The 26,691-nt window shown below is 42.6% G+C and overlaps 1 protein-coding gene across 2 annotated transcripts in view; it reads right to left on the reverse strand.

Moving 5' to 3' along the window:
- The window catches only part of GYS2 (glycogen synthase 2), a 76,584-nt gene that overhangs the window by 609 nt on the left and 49,284 nt on the right, over positions 1-26,691 (reverse strand). For both annotated transcript variants that reach the window (XM_089689127.1, XM_089689128.1), the window contains 5 exons: positions 24,813-24,926; positions 21,179-21,305; positions 17,320-17,415; positions 9,426-9,589; positions 6,422-6,502 (listed from right to left, as the gene is read on the reverse strand). In XM_089689127.1, coding sequence (XP_089545253.1) covers positions 6,422-6,502; positions 9,426-9,589; positions 17,320-17,415; positions 21,179-21,305; positions 24,813-24,926 — 582 coding nt within the window. The remainder of the gene's footprint in view (positions 1-6,421; positions 6,503-9,425; positions 9,590-17,319; positions 17,416-21,178; positions 21,306-24,812; positions 24,927-26,691) is intronic.

A 26,691-nucleotide genomic window follows, 5' to 3' on the forward strand; every position in this document is an offset into this window, starting at 1 on the left:
TTCTCGAACAACTTTAAAGCGGAGTTCCAGCTGAAAAAAAAATAAAAGCAGCTACAAAAACTTACATGTTCCTGGGTCCAGCGGTGTCCTCACCACCGCTAGTTTCACCAGCCGTCTTCTCTCCCTAGCACCGGCATCTTTAGTGTGGGCACCTGGCTATGACAGCTTGCGGCTTCACTGCCGGGTGTCCACTGTGCATGTGCGAGAAGCGCTGCGCTATGTGAATGGCCCGTAGTCTTCTGGAACCTGTCATGTGTCCCAGAAGACTATGGGGAGGGAGGGCGGACAACTTCCGCTTCCGATAGCTTAGGCAATTGCAGTGGGAGCAGGTACCTGTCAAATTCGGGTACCCGCTCCCCAAATTTGCCAATCCTTAATGGGGAGCGGGGGACAAAACATTAAAGTGGAACTTCCCCTTTTGGGTGGAGCTCCACTTTAAGAGTAAATGAAATACACTTTTCCACTTTTGTGCTTTTTTTTATTAAAAAGTGTGACACCAAAAGAAATTAACAAATAAAACATTAAAAAAAAAAAGGTTTAGACCCTGTTCATACAAGAGCAATTTTCAGTTCGAAGCTTGGCGCTCAGAAATGATCAGCAAGGAAAATGTAATTCATTTCAATGGTCACTGTTCACATTGGAGAATTTTGTCACCTATAGCAAAACACCTGTCGCTCAAAAAAGTACATGCGCTACTTTTCAGGCAGATTTGAGTGTTTTTCGTCCCATAGACATGAATGGAAAACACCTGAACAGTAAGAAATTAGAGTTTTTAAGGTTTTTTCCAGGCAATTTCAGCTCAGACAGCAGCTCCCCTTTTCTAGCATCACTCCGCACCTTATAAACACACATCTTGGGATCAAAATGGAGGAGAGAATGCTTCTGGAAGCTGAGACATCCATTGCTCTCATTCGTGGCCACCCCAGCGCCTGGGAGGAAGTGGCTCGAAATTTGCTGCCCCAGTGGAATGGCTACACTGCTCCCCGGATCAAGAAAAAAAGTACAGAACTTCTGTGTACAGCAGCCATGTGCTTGATTCTAGTTTTCTTGTTGTGTATGCCAAGGACACATCTACACACAGGGCAGTGGATAAGGGGGCACCGCCAGTCCCTCCTGTATGGGGTCCAGGCAGCTGGATGAATTGGATGTAGGCAGGGAGAGTAATCGGTATGACGGGGCAATTTACTGGAACCGATCCCCTGTATGGCTCTCAGCAGCAGCTGAAAGCTGGCTTCTTCTCCTTTCCCTTCTGCTGCCTTTGAGCTACTGCAGAGAGAGCCATACGGGAGGATCAGTTTCAGTAAGTGCTCCCTTTCCCCGCCTCACTCATCACCTCCCCGTGAAGCACGTTTCCCCCTGTGTGCCCCCACCCTCCAGGGCTACCAGCTTCCCTCCTCTCCTTCCCATCGGCAGCTGCAAGCACCACAATAGGATCCTTCAGGATGGAGAATGGGGGAAGGGTCCTGTAAATATGTCACATTTACCAGCCCTTTTTCCTAAATAAACACAGAGAGTGATCAGTACCGATCACTCTGTGTTTATTCATAGCTGAAGCATAGTAAACTGATTTTTTTTTTTTGGGGGGGGGGCTCTGTCAGGCCGTCTGTATGGGGCCTCGTAGTTTCTGACAGCAGCCCTGTCTACAAAGGTTTCTATTGGCCACAGCAAAACCACCTAAATGAAAATGCCTGAAAAAACTCCTATGATATTTTAAAAAAATCTGCTCAAAAAATACTTAAAACCACCTGAAAAAAGCTTTAAAAAAACGCCTGAAAACACTCAGCTCAGAGTGAATGTAGCCTTAAGGGCACATTTACACTGTTGCATTTGATGCCCATGTTTCAAGGTGCTACAATGTGTCCGTCTTCCCCACAATAAAAATAGTGTTTCTTCCTACCTTACCTCTGCAGTGCAGTGCATATTGAAAAATACGACTTTTCATTTTTTAAGCATTTTAGTGATTTAGGAGGCCCAGAGACATGAATGGAACCAATGCAATGGCAAAAAAGTATTAGCAAGCGTTGGTCGTTGGCTGTTAACCCTATCCACTTCAAATTCTAAATTAAAAAAAATGCATTGAAAATGTACATCTAAATGAATGTTATTGCAAAAAGGAAACAAAGTGAAGCATAACGCACCTGCATAAGAACACAAAAAATGCACCATTACGCACATGCATAGATCTAACTTGGTCTTTTATGTTAATGGTTAGAAAACGGAAAAAAAAAATCAGGAGAATAATACTTAGTGGTTCTAAAGCCAAAATATTTTTTTACTTGAATGCATTCCTTGCATAAAGGTAAAAAAACGTTTTATAGCTTGCTGTCCTCCCCCCTCAACTGATTCAGCGCTGTGCACGGCTGCATCTCTTCTCCCCTCTCTTCTTCTTCACACAGGGATTCGAGCAGCAGCAGGAGCCAATGGCTCCTGCTGTTGTCAATCAAATACTGTGAAGAGGAAGTGGGGGCAGGTCCAAGATGCACTGTGTGTGTTTATGGAGCTCAGCTCTATAGACTCACACAGCTCGGGAGTGAACATGCAATGTATGCCCACATAGCAAGTGGCTTGCTAAGGGGGCATGTGGAGAAGAGGAGGAGCCAATATTAGCAGTGCAGAACCCTAGAAGAAGAGGTTTGGGGTTGCTCTGTGCAAAACTATTGCACTGAGCAGGTGAGTATAACATGTTTATTATTTTATATTATTTTTTTAAATGACCTTTAATAACACTTTAAGGGGCAGTGGGGGAGAAGGAGTTAATTTTCTACTTTTCAACACTCTACTTTCTCCACCCCCACCCAGTAACTCACTGCTCACGAGATTGCCAATTATTTCAAAAACAAGACTGATGCAATTTGTGGGGGCATCTCCACTGCACAATAGTGGTCTTATGGGCTGCCACACAAAAAAATAAAAACCTACACTGCAAATAAGAACAGAAATGGTAACATAAATAATAATAAATAAAATGATAAAATCACAAGCAGGCACCCGTAAGGTGTTCCACCACTGTAAGAATAAAAAGAAGAACAAGATGCTGTGCTAACATGCAAAATAATAATACTTATTAATTAAATGATATCGTCAGAAAATAAAGAAATAAATGAAAATACAGTGGAGGTGTATATACAGTAAAAGCCAGTGAAGAAGAAATCCACATAAAAAGAAAAAAAAACCCTACCACAGGGGTAAGTAGCGTATTGGATCAATGTAATACATTTTTGTAAAGTAAATAAAGTGAGATTCATATCCCATGAATAAAGTGCAACATAATAGTCCCTGATGAAGTCACATGATACGTGACGCAATGCGTTGGATGGAAGCGTAGTGACGTAATTTCTGGTTGTGGCTACAATCGCCGCCATCTTTGTTTACCAAAATACCATGCTGTTTGAGGGTGTTTGCAGCCCTTTTCCCTTGTGAGTGCATTTTTCTTATGTGTTTTTTTCAATAAAATAACTTTACTGCACTATGCTATGTGGATATCATTTAATTAATGCGTATTATTATTTTGCGCGTTAGCACAGCACCTTTTTCTTCCACTTTTTATCTCCACTGCACAGATATCTATCCCCATTAGCGTACCCTATACAAAACCACCCTCAACATTTGCTACCACTTGCTGAACATTTGACCTTGCTACTATCAAAGAGGTCACTAATTTCTTCTCAGAAGCCCGCCTTACCATCTGTCCCCTGGATCCTGTTCCCTCACAACTACTACGGTCACACAAATCTATCTCTCTACTCCTCACCTCACTCCTTCGGTTTCCTCTCTCATTACTAACTTACTAACTGACATACGAGCGCGGATGTCACTCCACTTCCTCAAACTCAATCTTTGTAAAACTGAGCTCATACTATTCCCCCCAGCCCGTGCCCCCTCCCCTGACTTCTCCATCAAGTTCAGTAACACAATCATCAGTCCCTCCCCTCATGCCAGGGTACTAGGTGTAATCCTGGACTCTGACCTGTTCTTTCAGCCCCAACTCCAATCACTGTCCAGATCTTGTAGACTCCACCTCTGTAACATCTCCAAGATACGCCCCTTTTTAATCTCTGAAACCACTAAGCAACTTATTCACTCCCTTGTTATATCTCGCCTTGACTATTGTAACTCCCTCCTCAATGGCCTACCGAATCGCAGGCTATCCCCTCTTCAGTCTATCATGAATGCTGCTGCCAGACTCATCCACCTTACTAACCGTTCTATATCTGCCACCCCTCTCTGCCAATCCCTCCACTGGCTTCCCATTGCCCAACAGATAAAATTCAAAACATTAACAATCACATATAAAGCCATTACTCTCCAAATATCACCCAAACCATCTTCTATGCTCCTTCTAAGACCTCCTGCTCTCTAGCTCCCTTGTCTCCTCCTCGTCTCCAGGACTTCTCCGGAGCCTCCCCCCATCCTCTGGAATTCTCTACCCCAATCTGTCGAACTATCACTACTCTGTCCACTTTTTGGCGATCCCTGAAAACATACGTCTTCAGGGAAGCCAATCCTGCCTTCAGCTAATATTCTATTAATAAATAATCTTCTAATAAATCTTCTATTTCTCCCATAAGTTCATCCTGGAAAATTGGGTTTAGGGTAGTGTGAGGTTTAGAACCCCTATCAGGTTATTTTTTGCTGTCTCCATCTGGTTGGGAAGATTTCCTTTACTTCCTGTCTTGCAGACTCAACAGGAAGCGAGGGATCCTCCCCAATGTGAAAGATTTCCAGATGTCACTGAACACGTATTCTGATTGGAAGATGTCCCTTATACCTTTTGCTCATTTTTGCATCCCTAAAACAACGTGCTGCATCTCGCTGTGTCACAATAAATGTACAATGCCCATCCAATGTCTGCTTTTATTTATTTACAATAAGGCCCATTCACACTTGGGCGTTTTATAGCTCAAAGCTTCATGTTTCAAAATGCTTGAAATCCAAAAATCCCTTGTATTTTAATGGTGGCTGTTCATCTGTGTGCGTTGGGTGCTTTTAGCTCAACACCTGATGCTCTAAAAGCTACCTGACCAACTTTTGAAGCAGAAATGGGCTCCGTAGACTTGATTGGGAATGTCTGAAAAAGCACAAATTGAGCATTTTTCTGCATTTCTTCTAGGCATTTTTTAGCCTTCAATGCTTTCCATTGCCTTAACAGAAATGCCTGAAGGCTTTGAAACTGTGAAAATGTTCAACAAAAATACGCCCGAAAACCCATGAAAATCGTTCTGCACTGGTGTGAAGGCAGCCTAAGATATGCAACATTTTGGTGCTATGTTCTCTGTTGATTCATAAACAGGGACCCTGTGTGGCCCCAAAACATCTCACAAAATAAAAAAAGATACTAGAATGACACCTTGATGTGCAGACAAAATCCATACTTTTACATCTGCAGAACTGCGCCATCCTGGCCATGGCTGGGAATATTCAGTCTGTGTCTGATACTCATTTTGCTCTACACCATATCAGGTCATTGTAAATTCAAGAGTAAAACTTTTAGGGGGCCCAATCAAACAGATGTGTTGCAGGGATTGGTTGTGTTAAATGGTAAAACATTCATAAAATGCAGTGCTATTCCTTTTGAATGGCTCCCCAATGTACCTAGGCAGTGTAGCACAACTTGTGTTTTAGCGCACTACAGTGTACACACGTGAACCATCTGTGCATGGTAATGCCAGGCATTGTAAATTGTCACGTGCGCATTGTAATGCCAGCAGTTGTTAAAATTTCAATGCACTGGCACACTATTCAAAATGAATGGATGCGTGAATGCTATAATTCATGGTATCCGAGTCTATTATAAAGCAGATTCTTTCTTATTGAGTTGCGCTCTCTGCAGCCTCAGAAACCCAGAAAACATCATTTTCATTCTCCAATCCATCTGTCACTTTTATGACCCACTACATGGAAGTTAATTGGCGTTATATCCACTTTGGTGTATAAGTTATGAGCTGCTTTCGGCGTTGAAGCAATGTCAGCACTTCCTTTTCGTACACCTTTTATGATATTATTGATCTGGACACAATAAAATGATATTTACAGGAGAGATAAAGAAAGACAGAGCCAGGGCTGGAAGACAAATTCCTGAGCTGAATTCTGATTTGCAGAAGTACCAGTAGAGGGGAAATCTTATGCATCACCAGCGATGACTATGGCTTGCCTAGTAAGGTAACCTATACATATGAGATCTGATAGTGAAAGGGTTAATCTCACCTGGAAGGGGTGTGGGGGGGGGGGGTGGCATCCTGCATTCTGAGTTTCTCTCATTTTATGTTGGCATTCATTCCCCACTTAGCTGCCTTATTGTTGCCGGCTTGACATAATGCTCCTCTAAATTATGACATTACAGGTACAAAAGCCATGGTAGAGGGGTTCTGCGTATCCAGAAATTGGTGAACTGTCCCAGTATATACTGTGTTCTGGTACTCACCTTTGGCGGTGCGTTAGGCTCCATTTCAAACTTGTCTGGAAACATTCGGCAGAGAGCCAGGTGACGTGCATGCATGTAGAACTACAAGAGATGAGAAAGTACATTATGACATACAGAATAAGATACTGAGAATTACACCCGGCATACAGAACTAGAGAAGTGGTACTGTGCAGAGTCCATACATACAGAATAAGTACAGATACTGAGAATTACACCCAATATACAGGACAAGAGAAGTAGTACTGTGCAGAGTCCATACATACAGAATAAGATCAGATACTGAGAATTACACCCAATATACAGGACAAGAGAAGTAGTACTGTGCAGAGTCCATACATACAGAATACGATCAGATACTGAGAATTACACCCAGCATACAGGACAAGAGAAGTGGTACTGTGCAGAGTCCATACATACAGAATAAGATCAGATACTGAGAATTACACCCAGCATACAGGACAAGAGAAGTGGTACTGTGCATAGTCCATACATACAGAATAAGATCAGATACTGAGAATTACACCCAGCATACAGGACAAGAGAAGTGGTACTGTGCAGAGTCCATACATACAGAATAAGATCAGATACTGAGAATTACACCCAATATACAGGACCAGAAAAGTGGTACTGTGCAGAGTCTATACATACAGAATAAGACCAGATACTGAGAAATACTCCCAATATACAGGACAAGAGAAGTGGTACTGTGCAGAGTCCATACATACAGAATAAGATCAGATACTGAGAATTACACCCTGCATACAGGACAAGAGAAGTGGTACTGTGCAGAGTCCATACATACAGAATAAGAACATATACTGAGAATTACACCCAATATACAGGACAAGAGAAGTGGTACTGTGCAGAGTCCATACATACAGAATAGGATCAGATACTGAGAATTACACCCAATATACAGGACAAAGAAGTGGTACTGTACAGAGTCCATACATACAGAATAGGATCAGATACTGAGAATTACACCCAATATACAGGACAAGAGAAGTGGTACTGTGCAGAGTCCATACATACAGAATAAGACCGGATACTGAGAATTACACCCAATATACAGGACAAGAGAAGACTATGTAAGCAGTTGTTACATTGTTGGTTTATGTGCTATTTGTTTTTATGATGGTTACAGTTTTGTTACCTTGTAATTTGTTTGTTTATACAAATAAAAATATCCATACATACAAAATAGGATCAGATACTGAGAATTACACCCAATATACAGGACAAGAGAAGTGGTACTGTGCAGAGTCCATACATACAGAATAAGATCGGATACTGAGAATTACACCCGGCATACAGTACAAGAGACGTGGTACTGTGCAGAGTCCATAAATACAGATACTGAGAATTATACTTAACCTTTATTGTTGATCAATATTTTAAGGCATCCATGTAACTGTGGACTTTTATCATTACGTGATTCCAGAACAATATAGTATACAGCCGGGGGCGGCAAAACATCACTTGCAATCTACAAATCAATCGCGGGCAGGTGACGGGTAAATCGTGTTGGTTGCTGACCCTAGAGCCTCGAGAGGAGGGAATCTAGTGGAACTGATGGCTGTATTGGGCAACACAGTGGCAAAATGGTTACAATTCCGCCTGGCAGTACTCGGGTCATTGGTTCAAGACCCAACCACAGCACCACCTGCCTGAAGTTTGCATGTTCTCCCTGTGCCTGTGTGGGCTTTCTCCTACACTCCAAAGACATGCTGGGAGGTTAATTGGATCCTGTCTAAACTGGCCCTAGTATGTGTATGTATGAATGTAAGTTAGGAACCTCAGATTGTATACCACTTAAGGGTTAGGGACTGATGTGAATGTACAATATATATTTGTAAAGTGCTGTGTAAATTGACAGCGCTATATAAGTACCTGAAATAAATAAATATTTTCTTCCCTGTAGCAGCTGAACACTGGCAATGCCAGCCTCTCCTCCTCTCCCTCCCATTGACATTCAGCTGCTGCAGGGAGGAAAATACAGCCATCAGTTCCACTAAATGCCACCCCTGCTGCGTCTCCTCTCCAGGTCCCTCTTCCTGGTGTTGCCCGGCCCACCGTGTGCTCCTTTGCCTTATCAGTACCAATCACTGACTGTGTCCATTCATAACTCAAGCATAGTAAACACAATTTTATGTGTTTGTGAATGAACTGGAAGCCACTCAGCGCAGAGCTGTCCAGTACAGCTGAGGCTGCTGAGAAAGGGACAGAGGGGAATCTCTGTCCTCAGTCCCTTTCTCTGTCTCAAACATAAGACATCAGTGTTCTGTTTGGACCCCTGATAATTCACCAAAGCCCCCCAATGGGGTTCCTAAAAAAGTAAAAAAAAATAAAAACTACATTGAAAAAAATAATTGAAAAAATAATACAAATAAACAACACTGTCCACTTCTCTATTGCCACTGTCCTCTGTCCTACTGACATCGTTCACTGTCCTGCTCACACCGTCCATTGCCCTATTGACACCATCCACTGCCCCACTGACACCATCCACTGCTCTACTGACACCATCCACTGCTCTACTGACACAGTCCACTGCCCTACTGACACCATCCATTGCCCTACTGACACCATCCACTGCTCTACTGACACAGTCCAGTCCACTGCTTTTACTGACACCGTCAACTACTTTTACTGACACCATCCACTGCTCTACTGACACTGTCCACACATCGTTCCCTGCCCTTCTGACACAGTCCACTTATCTACAAACTGACACTGTCCACTTTTAATGTAGGCTAAGTTTTCCTTGCTATTTAATTCGTCCTTGCTAGTTAATGTCTTTTTTTAAAAAGGGCATGGAACCCAGGTAATATTTGATCTCTTTCATGCTGCTCAGGTAGATCTCCATCTCTCAAAGGTTGCCTACCCCTGGTATACAGTCTTTGAGTATTAATAATGAGAAATACCCCCACCATACAGAACAAGAGAATTGGTACCATGCAATGAATTATATAAAAGAAAAGAGCAGATATTACTCTGCACTTACCCGGCCCAGATATCTCCAGTCTAGCAGATCTGACAATCGTTCTGTTCGATTTCTCTGGATTATTCTCTGGCGTCTGGATTGTTGACAGAAGGTGTACAAGAATTGGGTCAGCTGGTTACATGATTCATCAGGTGAGCGGAACCTCCGATCCACAATGTAAATTCCTGAAAATTAAATGGGAACAACCAACCTTAACCATCTTCCTATTCACTATTTCCTCTGATTATTCGAGTTTGCACCTTTTGGCAGGGACATCTTTATAGGATCATGAGCCCCTGGGCAAAGTAATGCACTATCCCTCTACCAGCCCACCCCAATTTATGAACCTTCCCTCACGAATTAAAGTATACATTGTTGATAGAATTGAACATACAGTGGGTATAGAAAAGAATCACCCCTCCCCCTTTAAAATCATCATATTTTGTTGCTTTGCAGCCTGAAATGAAGACAGAAACAGTTTTTGTTTTAGCAAGCTGTATTTACTCAGTGTAACTTAGTGAAAGATATAACAACAACATGTCAGAAAAAATATTCCAAAATTCAAAAACAGAATCACTGAGTTGGAAAAAGGATCACTATTCCTAAAAATGGCTTGTAAACTCAATCAGGTGTAGCGAATCATGTTCTCAATGGCACACAAAGCCATTTGACTTTCAGCTGTGATCAGCTGTGGTCATTTTGATTAGCTCAGCATGGAAAATGCTTTCCTGGAGCATTTCAGTCTGTGATAGTGGAACTGAAGCAAACAATAACCTAAGAGTGGCAAGGCACAGTCAAAAGATCTCTCAGATAAAGTTGTATCCATCAGGAGATGGATACCAAAAATTTAAAAGGCTTTAACAATGCCTAGAAGCACAGTGAAGACTAAAATATTAAGAAGTGGAAGGTATTTGGTACAACACAGACCCTCCTTGGATCAGGACATCCAAAACTGGATGAAAGAGCCAGGAAGAAACTGGTCAGAGAGGCTACCAAGAGGCCTACAGCAACTCTGAAGCAGTTGGAGGAATTTGACACAAAGAGTGGTCGTTGTGTGCATGTGACAACAATATCACACATTCTCCACAAATGTGGCTTGTATGGGAGGGTTGCAAGAAAAAAGCCATTCCCGAAGAAAGGCCACATGCAGTCATGACTGAGCTTTGCCAAAACGCACCTTGAAGATTCTGAGGCCAAATGGGAAAAGGTCTTATGGTTTGATGAGACTAAATCTGAATTATTTGGCCTCAACACTGAACAATATATCTGGCGGAAATCCAATCCACCTCACCATCCAAATAACACCATTCCTACAGTAAAGCATGGAGGTGGTAATATCCTGTTATGGGCGGGGGGTTCTCTGCAGCAGGGACTGGAGCACTTCTCAGGATAGAGGGAAAAATGGATGGGACAAAATACCATCAAATTCTTGAGGAAAATCTGCTGCCCTCTGCAAAAAAAGATGTCAATGGGGAGAAGGTTTACCTTCCAGCATGACAATGACCTAAAGCACACAGCAAATATGACCACACAGTGATTGATGGAGAAAAAGGTGAATGTCCTTGCATGGCCTAGTCAGAGCCCAGACGTAAACCTCATTGAAAATCTGTGGAATGACTTAAAGACTGCAGTCTACAAATGGTCACCATCAAATTTAACTGAACTTGAGCAGTTCTGCAAAGAAGAATGGGCAAATATTGCAAAGACTAGATGAGCAAAGCTAGTAGAGACATCCCAACAGACTAAAGGCTGGAATTAAAGTGAAAGGTGGGTAAAAAAAAACTAACACAAGGGGGCAGTGATCCTTTTTACTACTCATGGATTCTGTTTTTGATTTTTTTTCTGACATGTTGGTGTTGTATCTTTCACATGAATGTTATAAGTTGCACTGAGTAAGTACAGCTGGATAAAACAAAAAATGCGTCTGTCTTCATTTCAGGCTGCAAGGCTCTATAACCACTGTATATTTATCAGTACTTTCAATAAAAATCGATTTTAAGCAATAAGAAAGCATGCCATAAATTTAAAAGACTAATCCACACAAATATACAAACAATATAAAAAGTCAGTAGAGCAGAGGAAAGGGCAGAGTATGCGGGTCAGCAGGGCAACGTAGGTAGGCAAGAGTTGTGGGGGGGAGGCAGAAGGATACAGTACAGGGGGTCAAGATGGCACAGTATAGAGGGGGCAGAAGGATACAGTACAGGGGGTCAAGATGGCACAGTATAGAGGGGGCAGAAGGATACAGTACAGGGGGCTAAGGAGGGCGCAGTACAGAGGGGGCAGGAAGGTACAGTACAGGAGGGCTGAAGGACACAGTACAGAGGGGGCAGGAAGGTACAGTACAGGTGTTAGAAGGGTACAGTACAGGCGAGGCTCTAGGGTAGAGTACAGTGGTCAGAGGGGCACAGTACAGGGGGCACTGTTCTTGCACTCTGTCACTAGGCTAAATATACAATTGGAATGAAATCCTCCCCTATACCCCCCCCCTGTAGTTTACAGTGCTTTTCAGGGAGAATGGGTTGAATAGGAGAGGAGGGCCAGCGGGGATCAGAGCAGTACACATCCTGCCCACACAAGCAGCAGTATTAAGATGCTCTGCCTCGGGGGTTTTCCCTAAACCCCCGCAAAGCGCCGGAAGAGTGCCAGAAACTGCAGGGGGAAGGGCCCCCCTATGTACCTGGGGCCCCTGGCCAGTGCCCAGGGGTGCTGTGAGTTAGGACAGTCCTGCCTTTTGGATGGGAAGGCTTACATGAACTGGGCCCTACGTTTCTAATATGCAGCATGTATCACTTTACCTGCGCTCCTGTTCGGTAACCTGGCAGCAGTCTCTAGATTAGGTCTCTAATAAGAAGACTGAGGCCTCTAGTAACACTACAATGATATCTAGAACTCTGTAGCATGGAAAATGCACGAAACTCCAGAATGCAGTAAGGGGGTGATTTGCCTTGCGAATCACAATAACATTTTCTCACACTTTAATGTATGATAACAAATAATGTGCTGCAAGACTTCTGGGACTTGACAGTGTTCTACTCAAACTGACCACATAAATTTATATAACTGCAAATAAAGTCATTATTACATGTTTAGATTTTGTATAGTTGAATAAAATGTAAAGTACAAAAAATATTGTGAATGTTATGATTTAACATCTTTGGCAATCAAAGGCTTAACTGTGTGCTGTGTGTGTTTTACTATGTAAACATGCTGACAGGAGAGTTTACACACAGGTCTCTCCCCTGTCACTGTTCCTTGGCAGGTGCTGGCGGGGAATCTCTGGCCAGGACACTGTGATCTTTATCTGTAGCCGCTAATGATCTGTATATATACATGATTTTGCTCAGTCCTGCCGCCCTGTAGCAGCAGTTCTGCTATAGGGTGCGGGGAAGCAGTTAAAGAGGTATTAAAACCCAAACCAAAAATGTAATATATTGCAGCTTACCAGTCATTAGATGTAGTGGCTGCATTAGTTTTCTTTTTTAGGCTTTTTTAAACTCTGTTTTTACCTGGTGATCTGACCAGTAACTCACCTGCTGGATGAAGGAGCATAGCAGACAGCAGCATTGTCAGTCTGGGGGAAGAGGGTGTACTAGCAGATTTAGATAAACTGAAGCTAAACTCAAGCTAACAATTTGTAACCAGTTACAGCAAACAGTTATTCCCTTTGGGATCAATAAAAACTGACCATTGTAAGCACCCCTGTCAGAATTAAACGATCTGTCTCAACCATCTAACTGCTATATCTTCAGGACAGTTTGTTCTGTTGAAAAACAGGCCTATTGGCCTGGGTGAAAATAAAGCCTAAAAATAAAACTAATGCAACTATCAAATCTAAGAAATGTGGAAAGTGAAAGACAATTAAAGTAAAATACCATAAACTATCTGTGACATATAAACCTAATGTACATAAATCACAAGCAAATCAATGTGCTCACAAAACTGTGAATTCTTAGTTGCTGCCCAGCACCATTAGGCGTTTTCACTCCATCCCTCTAAGATATAACACAAATAATGATGCAGCGAAACTAAAACAGTGTCTCTGAAATAAATAAGTCCCAAACGATGAAACAAACAAACAAACAAAAAAAAAGTCCATTTGACCTCTGGAAGATTTGCCCCCTTTCCTGACCAGGCCATTTTTTGCGGTACAGCGCTATGTTACTTTAACTGACAACTGTGCGGTCATGCAACACTGTACCCAAATCAAATCAAACGGTGAAGTGTATGCCTAGCTATGTACTTGGTGCACATTAGATGGCTCTGGTACAAGAGGAAGTGAGGAATCGTGTTCCCAGCTCTGAAGAGACACATGATCCATCACTTTCTCCTGTCATGTATCTATATAAACATATGCACAGCTCTGTACTTCCTCCGTTCACCAGAACTCACAAATCAGTTTCTGCTGTGACAAATCACAGCAGAAGCGATCCGTTGGCGGCGCACACTTGTCCCCGTGAGGCGGAAGTGAAGAATCACATATATATATATATACACGTGATTTTGCACAGGCGAGCTGCCCTGTAGCAGTAAAACTGCTATAAGGCAGATGTAAAGTGGTTAAATATGTATGTGTGGCTAACCACCAGTGAATTCCAGATATCACAGAATTCTCTTCAATGGATCACCCACATAGCACATGCATCACCCAGTGAACCATATGCCCGTACATGTCACACGGAGAAGAGGAGGTCAAATAGAAGTTCAGTCCATATGTTAGTGCCTGTGATTGTTACTGGGAGCCAGGAACCAGTTGGAGTATAGTCCTAGAGGGGCAAAAGTGTGATTGACCTTGATTATTGATTAAGGTCCAATGCAGGAGGTGAGTGCATATGGCTCACTGTGTGATGCATGTGATATGTGGGTGATCCATTAAAGAGAAGACTGTGATATCTGGAATTCCCTGGTGGTTGGCCACACATACATATTTAAGGCCTTTTTTTTTTGTTTCATCATTTCGGACTTATTTATCTAAGAGACACTGTTTTAGTTGTGCTGCATTATTACTTGTGTCACACCTAAGAAATGGTAAGCTACAATCTAATAAATGTTTGTTTTTGGATTGAGTACCACTTGATCAGGACTTTTTTCAGCTGGAACTTGGTGTAACACCGTTCTACCACCTCTGGCTTAGTCCCTCTTCTTCCTGCTCACCATTTTCACTTGTAAACACAGAAATATGGCTTCTGTGTTTACAAGTGATAGCTTGTCTTCCAATGGCTCCCACAGATCGGATCTACTGAGCAGCGCCCACTCAGTGTATGATGGGCACAAGGGAGATGCAGGTGCCCGGGGTGCAGTGAGGATGCCGACACCCCTACTGGATGACCTCCCTGCAAGTGAGAGAGGCAGAGCCACCTACCATGTGCGGGCAGGTACTACAGCCGGCTGGGTGCTTCAGCTTAATACAGCAACAAAAGTAAGACATGTCTTCTATCAGTGTCCAGCAGAGCACTGGTTAAAGCTTGTAGGAGGAGTTTTTAATCTCGCCTATTTGGCTGCATGACCCCTGACCCTCTGTCTGGACAGTGCTGATTGGTCCTGTGCTGATCACATGCACTCTTCCAAGAAAAAAATTAAAAAACTCTCCAGCAATACACAACAAACTGAGCATGTGTAGTTTGTCCTCAAGGCTCTGTTCTATCAGGAGATATATTGGGGACAGTGGAAGAAGGGGAGAATCAGAGAAGAGAGGATCAAACATCCTTTTTACACAATGCAGATGAATAACCCCTTAGGTTCTACAGTGAGTATAGCAAACATGCTTTACATATACAGACTGATTTTACTATTGTGGGTTTAGTAACACTTTAGGGGGGGGGTGCATGCAGAGGTCAGAGCTGAAGAGGAGTGAAATTGAGATATGGATGGGGCATGCAGATGTAAGCAGGTGTAAAAGAAGAAGGCTGAACTCTGCAATCTGTGTGTAGCATACCCTTGAACTGTAAACTCTGTTTGCAGCGCACCCATGAACTCTGCACTATGGACAAAGCGCACCCCTGAACTCTGCACTATAAACGTTGCACACCCCTGAACTCTGCGCTTTGTGTGTAAACCTCCCCCCCGAACTCTGCTCTCTGTACATATCACACACTATTGGTATTTAATGCTCATTTGGGACCATCCCACTGTTAGTGAAATTTTACCACATCCACTATTTCAGGGGTCTGCAACTTTTAAGACATAAAGAGCCACTTGGACCCGTTTCCGAAGGGAAAAAAAAGACTGGGAGCCGCAAAACCATTGCAACATTTAAAACAAATCCGACACTGCATATATTGTTTCTTACCTTAATGCTATATACAGGATCGTGCAGTTAGCTTCATCCCCCATATAGTAATTCATCCCCCATAGTAATTCATCCCCCATATAGTAATTCATCCCCCCTATAGTAATTCATCCCCCATAGTAATTCATCCCCCCTATAGTAATTCATCCCCCCTATAGTAATTCATCCTCCATAGTAATTCATCCCCCATAGTAATTCATCCCCCATATAGTAATTCATCCTCCATATAGTAATTCATCCTCCATAGTAATTCATCCCCCATATAGCAATTCATCCTCCATAGTAATTCATCCCCCATAGTAATTCATCCCCCATATAGTAATTCATCCTCCATAGTAATTCATCCCCATAGTAATTAATCCTCCATATAATAATTCATCCCCCATAGTAATTCATCCCCCCTATAGTAATTAATTCCCCATATTGTCTCAATTCACTTACCTTTGCTCCGCGCGTTCCTCTCGCTGTGTTCCCGCGCTGTGTTCCGGTCTTCAGGGCGGACTGTGAGAGGAGTTCGTCACGCTGCCCCGCCTACATCCTGGCTGCCCCGCCTACATCCTGACAGCTAATGTTCCACGCTCCGCGGGCCGGATTAAAAGAGTCCTGACTTTTGAGACGGCCGCCCGAGAGGAGGGAGGGGAGCGGGCGCCCGGCACACAGAAGAGCCGCATGTGGCTTGCGATCCGCGGCTTGCCGACCACTGAAACCCTATTGCCTGTCACCTGGTGGGCAGTGTGCTCCGGAGCCGCAGCAAAGATGAAAAAGAGCCGCATGCGGCTCTGGAGCCGCGGGTTGCCGACACCCGCACTATTTGATGCAGTTTGGAGGGTGTGGAGCTACTTGCTCTGGGGGCAATCCCGCGTGCTCACTCCCAAGCCAACCCTGTATGACCATAAGACACACAGAAAGCTGTATGTGCCCCCCCCTCCCCCCCAACTCCCTCTTCACTGTCTGTGATTGACAGCAGCGGGAGCCAATGAGAGAGAGACCCAGGAGAGCCAAGCACAGCGCTAGATTGCAATCGGGTTCAGGTAAGTATTAGCGGGGGCTGAGCGGGGAGCTGCAAACTAAAAGTTTTTTACCTTCATCTTCAGCCTTTAGAATCACTTAAACTCTTGGCACAAAAACTTTCCTTTAAATTTGTTAATAGTCACAAAGGATATAAGTTTGCTTTGTGTGTGCCAAATGCCTTTATAAGCCCAGATATTACCTTGTAAGAGCAGCAGTGACATAATCACTATGCTGTACATAGCCTGTGCAAAGAGCAGAGCTGTGGGAGGGACCCAGCAGGCTCCACCCAGTACAGGATACCTCCAGAAAACTACAGGAGGGGCGGAGACAAGACCAGTCACCCTGCAAAAGGAGATAGCAGCAGTGACCGGTCTTTATTACAGGAAATTCCTACACAGAGGCAAGGTTTCACGCTGGATTACTGATTAGATCTGGAAGAAATACACAAAGCACACAAAGATTCAAGGAAGAATACACACGACTCTTGTAGTCAGTCTATTTTTGCTTATCCCAGAGTTCAGTTTAAATACATATCTGCAGCAAAAGCTTCAATGTGGTACCAACCTTATGAAATTCAGGTGTTTTCTGTTAGGTGCATTATGAGTATTTTCTTACCATAAGCAGCTGGGTCAGCAACGTGCTCCTGCATGAAACAGCCGAATCCAGACAGGTTGGTTGTGACACTGGGAATACCCATCACCGTACATTCCGCTGGAACATGACAAATACAGCACAGGTAAGTACAGCCAGAGCCCGCTTGGAGGGGTTCTCATTTAACCAGTTTAAAGGTTTATCCCAAATAACTGATTTGATTTGTATTGTTATTTTTTATCTTTTTATAATGCCTTCAACCTTCTACTTAAAATACCAATAAATTAGCTGTCTGTAGCTTCTGTCCACACCAAGCATGCAGCAAATGAAGTCAATATGGAGTCAGAACTTCTGATTTGCACATTACCAGTTGTGGGTCAGAGATGTAAAATTGATAAGAGAATACCATGGAAGGCAAGCAATTCGTAGTTTTAGAAGGAGAGTTCAGTCATTGCTCTGAGGTCTACGCTAAGTTCCCCTACACACCCACACTGTATTTTATCATCCTGCAATGCATGGTAATGTGTTGCATTTCTCGAAATGCTATTGCAATGCCATTCATGGCATTTGACAGAGCAGGACTCTCAGATCAAGCCTGGACAGACTGGTGCATGTCTGCTCCAGTCTGTGAAACCCACCTGAACTGAAAGATCCTGCGTGATGGATTCTGAGTTGACAGCTGGGGCTCTGTCATCTATGCAGTGGAAGGGATTGTCTTCCCACCGTGAGCTGCTCTGGGGGCACTCCTGCGTGCTCACTCCCAAGCCGTATTATCTTTGGTCAGTGATGGGACAAGGTTATACCCTCCACACTTCATGAGCTGTAAACCACTTTAGCAGCATAGGTCGGGGGCCCTGCCTTTTTTGTGTCCTCTGTCCTGCTAAAGTGCTCAAGCTTCCTCTTCTGCCTACTCTTGACTCTGATCACACAAGAATTATTCACACACCTCCCTATACTCAGTGTGAATCCTCATCTGTCACCAGCTTTTACCTTCCAATCTCAGATTTACATTCACCTCCAAGACATAGGAACATCGATCCACATTCACTTTGTTGGCATTTTCCCAGGGACTGCATCATATAATAGGTGACGGTAATGGCTTCTGCGGGCTACTTGTCACTTTACTGTCATCTCTGCGGACTTATTTAGATAAAGGACTGCTCGTTTTATGGAACAGAACAGAGCAGCTAAACAAGAAAAAACAGAGGGGGTCCCATTCTCCTCTAATTATCCTTTGCTTCGTCTTATCCTGGGAGCCCCTCCGGTGTATATTTTTATCCCAGGAGCCCTGCCTGTACTCATTTTCATTATAGGACCCTGACTGTACCCCTTTTCATCCTAGAAACCCACTAAGCCCCTTTTTATTCTGGGAAAAACACACGTGCCCTGCTTATCACAGGAGCCCCGCCTGTGCTCCTTCTTATCCATGGAAACACACCAGTGGTCATTCTTATCCTTGGAACCACACCAGGGGCGGACTGACAACTCATGGGGCCCTCAGGCAATAGGGGATCGTGGGGCCCCCTAAATCTTCACCCACACTCAAACCACACCCAAAAAAGCCTATGAAAGGTACCAGGGGCATGTCATGGGGCCCCCTACTGACCCCGGGCCCTCGGGCAGTGCCTGAGTGCTTGAATGGTCAGTCCGCCCCTGAACCACACATCCCAAGAGCTCCATCTGTGCACATTCATATCCCAGGGGCCACACCTGTGCAGCTTCTTATTCTGGGAACCCCACCTGTGCCTCTTTTTATCCAAACAGCCCCTCTGGACTGGGCTTCATTTTATCCAGAGAGTGACACTTTATTTTCTGGGAGCCCCAACTGTGCCACTTCCTACCCAAGAAAAATAACATGTGCTCCTTCTTATTCTGGGAACCTCACTTGTGTCCCTTCTTATCCCAGAAATAACCTCCCCCATGCCCATTCTTATACAGGGAGCTCTGCCTATGCCCATTCTTAACCCAGGAGCCCCACCTGTGCCCATTCTTGTTCCAGGAGCTTGCTTCTGCCCCTACTTAACCCAGGAGCCCCACCTGTGCCCCTTCTTATCCCAGGCACCCTCCTCTGTCCTTACCTATCCTAGGAGTCCCCAGGAGCCCAGTCTATGCCCCCTCTTATTCCAGAAGCCTCACCTGTGCCCCTTCTTATCCCAGAAGTCCCACCTGTGCCCCTTTTTATCCCAGAGGTCCCACCTGTGCCCCTTCTTATCCCAGGATCCCTCCTCTGCCTCTTCTTAACCTGTGAGCCTCACCTGTGCCCCTTATTCCAAAAGTCCCATCTGTGCCCCTTCTTATTCCAGATGCCCTATCTGTGCCCCTTCCTTCCCAGAAGCTCCACTTGTCGTAGTGGCTCCTTCTGTATTCTTTCTTATCCCAGAAGCCTCACCTATGCCCCTTCTTAGTCCAGTAGTCACGCTTATGCCATTCAGGAAATCGTTCAACATTCCAGTACCCATCAGCATCCACACTAACAGATGTATCCATATTTAATAAGTATATACTATGTTACATTGGGGCCTTCCAGGTCACGATCTGCCATATTCACTGACCAGCTGTCAAACAGTGAACAATTTGAACTCTGGAGTTTCCAGAAGGCACATTTCAAATGGGTGTTTTATTAATGTGATAATCTTCACCATTTGCCAATTGATTGCTCTCTGTGTTGCGGGGATTTCCCTGCTGTAAATTATAGCTACCAAATGAACTGAACAGAGCTGGTGAATCAATAATGCATTAAATGAAATGAAGTGTGAGGAATTAGTTATTATCAGCGCTTCGGAAACTCCATCCCCTGATCTGGCATTAGAATTCCTTCTTCAGAGATAACAACAAAGCAGGTTGGGAAAGGGAATCCCAGTTAGCAAACAATCCATTCAAATAGTTACAATGTCTGCAAATTTTTCCACTTTTGTACAGCCAGTCCTTGTTCTAATGTGTGTAACTAGAGCAGAGACTGATGTAACTAACGCAATATTTTCTGTACAGCACTGCGATATATATCAGAGCTAAATACATAAATGTATAATATTAGTGGTGTATGACTGTGGTAGAACATTAGAGTGTAAGCTCCTCTGGTGCAGATTGAGATGAATTGTTCCGTGTTCCCTATACAGCTCTGTAAAATGTGTCAGAGCTATATAAATTCAAAGCTATAAACATGTATAATAATATTATATATGCAAAAATACATAATATTAGTGTGTGACTGTAGCAGGGAAATTAGAGTAGAAGACCCTCTAGTGCACAGACTGATGTGACTGGCTTACAGTTCTCTATACAGACATGTTACTCAGGGCCTGTTTAAACCAGAGTTGATTAAAACGTGTACAGTATCACATCAACATCTTCAGATTGGTCGAAATGCAGTTCTGAAGAACCATATCCAATTGACTTGGATACTTGGATAGAACATGGGATCATTGCTATTTTATTCTTCATATTGTTCTAATCAAAGCATTATATTGGAGCTGATGTGATTGGCTCGGTGTTCTCTGTATAGCAGGTATATGGTATATGTCAGAGATATATAAATGTATATTAATAATAGTGTGGGACTGTGGTTGGACATTAAATTGTAACCTTCTCTACTGCATAGACTGGTTCAGAGTTGTCCCAACATCCCTGTGAAATACAGCACGTGAGCACAATACCAATAAATAACATTCTGTATATAACTGTTTATTTGTACAAAGAGAGGAAAAGTGATTTAGTTCAAGTTTACACAGTATGTTATATGGATTATATTTATGCCTATTCTACTCTAAGGTGCGCACACATGGACATCTTATATTCAATCTATGATTTGATATCAGGGTAGGGATCACTCAATGGGTTTCCCTAACCAGGGGTTTTGAGTCACCCACAGTTCACAGATACCCACCAGGTGTATATCCCCAGGGCTCATAATAGGATGGGAAGACCCCCAGATGGCACCCTCGGACGAACTCTTCATAGTCCATTGGTAGGAGCGGGCTGGTGGAAGAAAGGAATTCTGGGTGCACAATCACCTGCAAAATGGAAAGCGCCACATATAACTTTGTTGTCATAAATTGTAATTGTCTATCATGGGTTACAGCATGGCACAATGAAAGTTCCTCCTCCTTGTACACTTCAGTAAACTTGCAATGCATTATAGGCCCTTTTCAGATTGGGCGGATCCGTAAGCGTGATCCACATGCTCAGTGGGGGATCTCTCCGCTGATCCCCACTGAGCAGGCAGATGACAGGCCTATGTCCATTCTGCTGCTGCACAGCAGACACAGACACTGCTCACTGATTTCAATGGGACAGTCAGATGGAAACAGACCTCCTGTCCATTTCCACCCGATTGTCATCCGATCCACTGGAAGGATGGGGAATGGATCCCCATCCATCTGTTTTTAGCATACAGGATCAGATCGGATGCCAGAGGGTGTCAGCGGACTATTGAAGTCTATGGATGGACTTATCACGTCCACCTGAAAAACAGACAGGCAGACCCCATCGGTTCGCTTGTGTGAAAGGGGCCATATAGGGTGAGCACAAAAACACTCCTTGATTTCAAGTAGTTATAAAATCAAACGTTATTGGAGTATGTTTACAAATATGATGACTACAGATACATTAACTCAAAACCTTTTTTTTCTTCTCCCACATAATCTCCGTGCACGCCTCCCACCGCCAGAGGGCAATGAAATCCAACATGTTGCTCACCCCACAGCAATGCAGCTTGTGCCTCGTGGAATTTGTTAAACAGTGTTGTGACTGTGCAGCGTGCTCTCAAACACAAATTTAATGTGGATCCACCTACTAGCAAATCCAAGTGGTACAGCCATTATACTGAGAAAGCATGCATTTGTGATCAGAAAAAGGACAGTCAGGCCGACCATCTGTCTCCGAGTAAGATGTTGATCACATTAGAGAAGCCTTTTTGCGCAGCCCCAAGAAGTGAACATGCTGAGCTAGCCAAGAGTTGCACGTCCTGCAGAGCACAGTAAGCAAACGCGTGTGGTTTCACCCTTACAAGCTGCAATTGGTCCATAAGTTACACCTGCAAGACAAAACGTGGTTTGAATTTTGACAGAATCTACAGGCGTTAATGGAAAATGATGATAACCTGCTGTTAAAGATCATTTCAGTGATGAGGCGACCTTCCATTTAAGCGGAAAGGGCAACAGGCACAATGTGAGGATATGGGAGAGTGAGAATCCGCATGCCACCCTGGAGGTTGAATGTGACTCTCCAAAAATGTACAGTTGTGTTCAAAATAATAGCAGTGTGTTGAAAAGAAGTGAATAAAGCTCAAAATCCTTCTAATAGCTTTTATTTCCATACACACAAATGCATTGGGAACACTACACATTCTATTCCAAATCAAAACATGAATGAAATTATATCAAATTTGTGTTGTTCCTCTAAAAAAATTGAAGAAAAGTGAATATTAGACTGTTCAAAAAAATAGCAGTGTTTGTATTCTTCTTTACAAACTCAAACATTCACTATATAAACTGAAACATGTTTGAAGATTTTGCTTTCCTTTGAATCACTTAATTAATATTTAGTTGTATAAGCACTGTTTCTGAGAACTGCTGTACATCTGTGTTGCATGGAGTTAACCAACTTCTGGCACCTGTGAACAGGTATTCCAGCCCAGGATGATTGGACTACATTCCACAGTTCTTCTCTATTTCTTGGTTTTGCCTCGGAAACTGCATTTTTGATGTCACCCCACAAGTTTTCTATTGGATTAAGATCCAGGGATTGGGCTGGCCACTCCATAACGTCAATCTTGTTGGTCTGGAACCAAGATGTTGCATGTTCACTGGTGTGTTTGTCGTCGTTGTCTTGTTGGAACACCCATTTCAAGGGCATTTCCTCTTCAACATAAGGCAGCATGACGTCTTCAAGTATTCTGATGTATTCAAACTGATCCATGATCCCTGGTATGCGATAAATAGGCCCAACACCGTAGTATGAGAAACATCCCCATATCATGATGCTTGCACCACCATGCTTCACTGTATTCACAGTGTACTGTGGCTTGAATTCAGTGTTTGGGGGTCGTCTGACAAACTGTCTCTGGCCACTAGACTCAAAAAGAACAATCTTACTGTCATCAGTCCACAAAATGTTGCACCATTTCTCTTTAGACCAGTCAATGTGTTCTTTGGCAAATTGTAACCTCTTCAGCACATGTCTTTTTTTCAACAGTGGGACTTTGCGGGGGCTTCTTGCAGATAGCTTGGCTTCACATAGGCGTCTTCTAATTTAACAGTACTCACAGGTAACTTTAGACCTTCTTTGATCTTCCTGGAGCTGATTGTTGGCTGAGTCCTTGCCATTTTGGCTATTCTTCTATCCATTCGAATGGTAGTTTTTCGCTTTCTTCCACGTCTTTCAGGTTTTGGTTGCCATTTTAAAGCATTTGCGATTATTTTAGCTGAGCAGCCTATCATTTTCTGCACTTCTTTATATGTTTTACCCCCTCCAATCAACTTTTTAATCAAGGTACGCTGTTCTTCTGAACAATGTCTGGAACGACCCATTTTCCTCATAACTTCAGAGAGAAATGCACTGTAACCAGCATGTACAACATTAGCTGCCTTCCTTCCTTAAATAAGGGCAGTAATTGCCACCTGTTTTTCAAAGAATGAATGACCTCACTAATAGAACTCCACACTGCTATTATTTTGAACATGCCCCTTTCAATTAGTGATTCAATTACACAGAATCAGCAGCATGCATGTCATGACTGTTGGGTCTGTTGGATTTCTATTACTCTACTACATCTGCTAGTAAATTATTTGCCATGTAGAAATATCATTTCTACCAAAAACAGTGATTGATCAGGTTAGTGATGTCTGACTGCTATTATTTTGCAAAACTGTATGCATTTTGTGCGGTTTCAGAGCGGACTGTGCACAGCCCATTTATCTTTGAAGGACAAACAAAAGTTACCAAACGATACTACATGAAACTTTATGAGCTGATGCGACTGTAGCCACCAATGTGTAAGAATATTCCCATAAAGTTACACATTCTATATCTGTTTGAAATCAAGGACTGTTTTTGTGCTCACCCTGCATAACATGGTGACTGGAGGATAATTCATTTGCATAGTTTGCAGTCAGTGATTGCTGGAAAATTAGTTCTATTCACCGCCCCATATTCTGTAGCCAGTGAGGGGATGGCAGAAATAAAGGGACAGGTTAGATATTAATATATACCATGGAGGAAAAAAGTGAATGAGCTCGGAATGTTTTATCTTTTCTGACAAACATGAGAATCACTTCTGTGCATCTTTCATTACTAAATATCGGCCCAGAATCCACATTATTCAGCCTCTGTCACATGCTTCAGCAATCCAATATTCACTATATGAATTGGGATTTATATTGATATATATTGCTGTCTATGTATACAGGCAGATGTCTCTGGATCTTTTAGGAAATGAATGTTAATAATATTCTGAACGAGAATTAAATGGCATTTCCTGGATCATTGATCACATCATTACACATACTTATCACACCGACCTTCACTCTGTCCGCCCGACTGTTAAACAAACCAATTCGTCTGATAGTGCTTAGGATCGGGTCCGTTGAGTCATCCACCATATTGTGTGTCGTGATAGGGGGCAGTGACTGGCGCTGTGATGGAAAATACAGAGAGAAACTTTAATAGCACTGCAGGAAATGTTCAACACAGTCATACACAGTATACTATATAAATAAACGAAGGAGTAATATGGGACATTAATGCAGATGGCCAGGAGTTCCAATACAAAATATTACCAAGGATGAGGGAAATTAAGGGTTTTCGTTTCCCTGAAATTTTAACAAAAATCTGAAGATTTCTTCAAAATGTCTCTATTTTTGTAGGGTATTGGAGTCAAATAAAGAAGGTAAAATTAAGATGGTTTTTAACATTGCAGTGAGCTTTAAAATGTTTCCTGAGAAGCTCCTTTCACCTATTCTTGGACCTGGTATGTTCCAATAAATAGGGCCTTTTACCTGGTATGTGTCCCTTTTTAGCCTCGTTATTTTACTATTTTCAGAGAAAGAAAAAACAGACAGCAGGAAACATTACAAAACTGGCCTCTAATTTTACTTTCAAGGCCAAATTCATTAACAAAAACACTTTATAAAGCAAGTATCATTCACAGCGTGTAAAAAATACACAACATAAAAGTATATAATTAAAAATTAAACCTTTTTAGCATTCTATGTCCTTTCCCTTGTGCTTTTTCATGATTTTTTTTTCAAATTCTTTAGTATTTTTATACAAATCCTGTATAATAATAATAGTATAAGGAAAAACACAGCAGGAGGGATTTGCTAAGTAAATGTTACATCAAGTTCGCTACAATGGTGTTCAGTCCAACCTTTATCATATCCAGCCTCTTTAGGACTGTATGAAAGTCAACTTTATCATTACAGGAAATGGCAATCATACAATCCAAATAAATCCAACACTGCTGGATCATCATAGAACAGAGATAGAATTGGTAATTTGTTACTACACTCCTGTTGGGTCTTCTTTTTTTTCAATAACTTTAAAATAGAACAAGTACTGTACATAAAGGACAGACAAGGCGGTTGAATTGGGATATAAGGATATTAACTAAGAGGGATCCCACAAGATAAAGTCTTTACAAAAGGGACAAAATTCAGGGACAGAGGGTAGCACAAAAATAGCAGGGTACAGAACAGAGTATATGAAGGAGTGTAAGAATGTAGGGTTAGGAAGGAAAGCGATAAAAAGGGGGATTGAGGTGGGGAGCAAACGGAAGGTCAATGAGGGTTTTTTATGTTTTGATGTGTTAATGTTTTATTAACCATTTTACACAATTGGAAAAGAAAGAAATGGGAATAGCAAATTAAAATGAAAAAGGTCACAGAGACAGCACAGTTTTTTTTGCCTGTTTTGTGAGTAGTTTGTGGCTTTATTTAAAAAAAAACATCAAGCAACCCTAAAATATCCCCCCCCCCCCTGAAAAAAAAACCCAAAAACATACCTCTATATTTTTAAATTACTTTCACATTTTTTTTTTTTAAAGATGATATTTTTATTATGGATTTTCGATACATAAAATCCATCCCGTTGGCAGAACATACTGTATAACAGACGAGTTATACTTTGTGGTATAAAAAAAAGTGAGATAAAGTAGAGTACATGGGTAGGGGCAGTAAACAATGACATACTGTACATCTGAAATTGTAGCACAGGTACTCTAATGCCTAGTACACACGATGTGAAAAACGGATGAAAGATCATCTGACTCTTTATACTTGCTAGTCGCATTTCGAACCAGGATAGGTTACTAACGTTATGAAAATTTCCCAACCTGCATATCTACGTTATAGCGTGAAATAGGAAGTGATGTGATGTACGCATGCCCCGTCTAGCCATGCC

Source organism: Staurois parvus, unplaced genomic scaffold, assembly GCF_062004578.1.
Source record: "Staurois parvus isolate SC_StPar_1 unplaced genomic scaffold, SC_StPar_1.0 ptg000469l, whole genome shotgun sequence".
NCBI lineage: Eukaryota > Metazoa > Chordata > Amphibia > Anura > Ranidae > Staurois > Staurois parvus.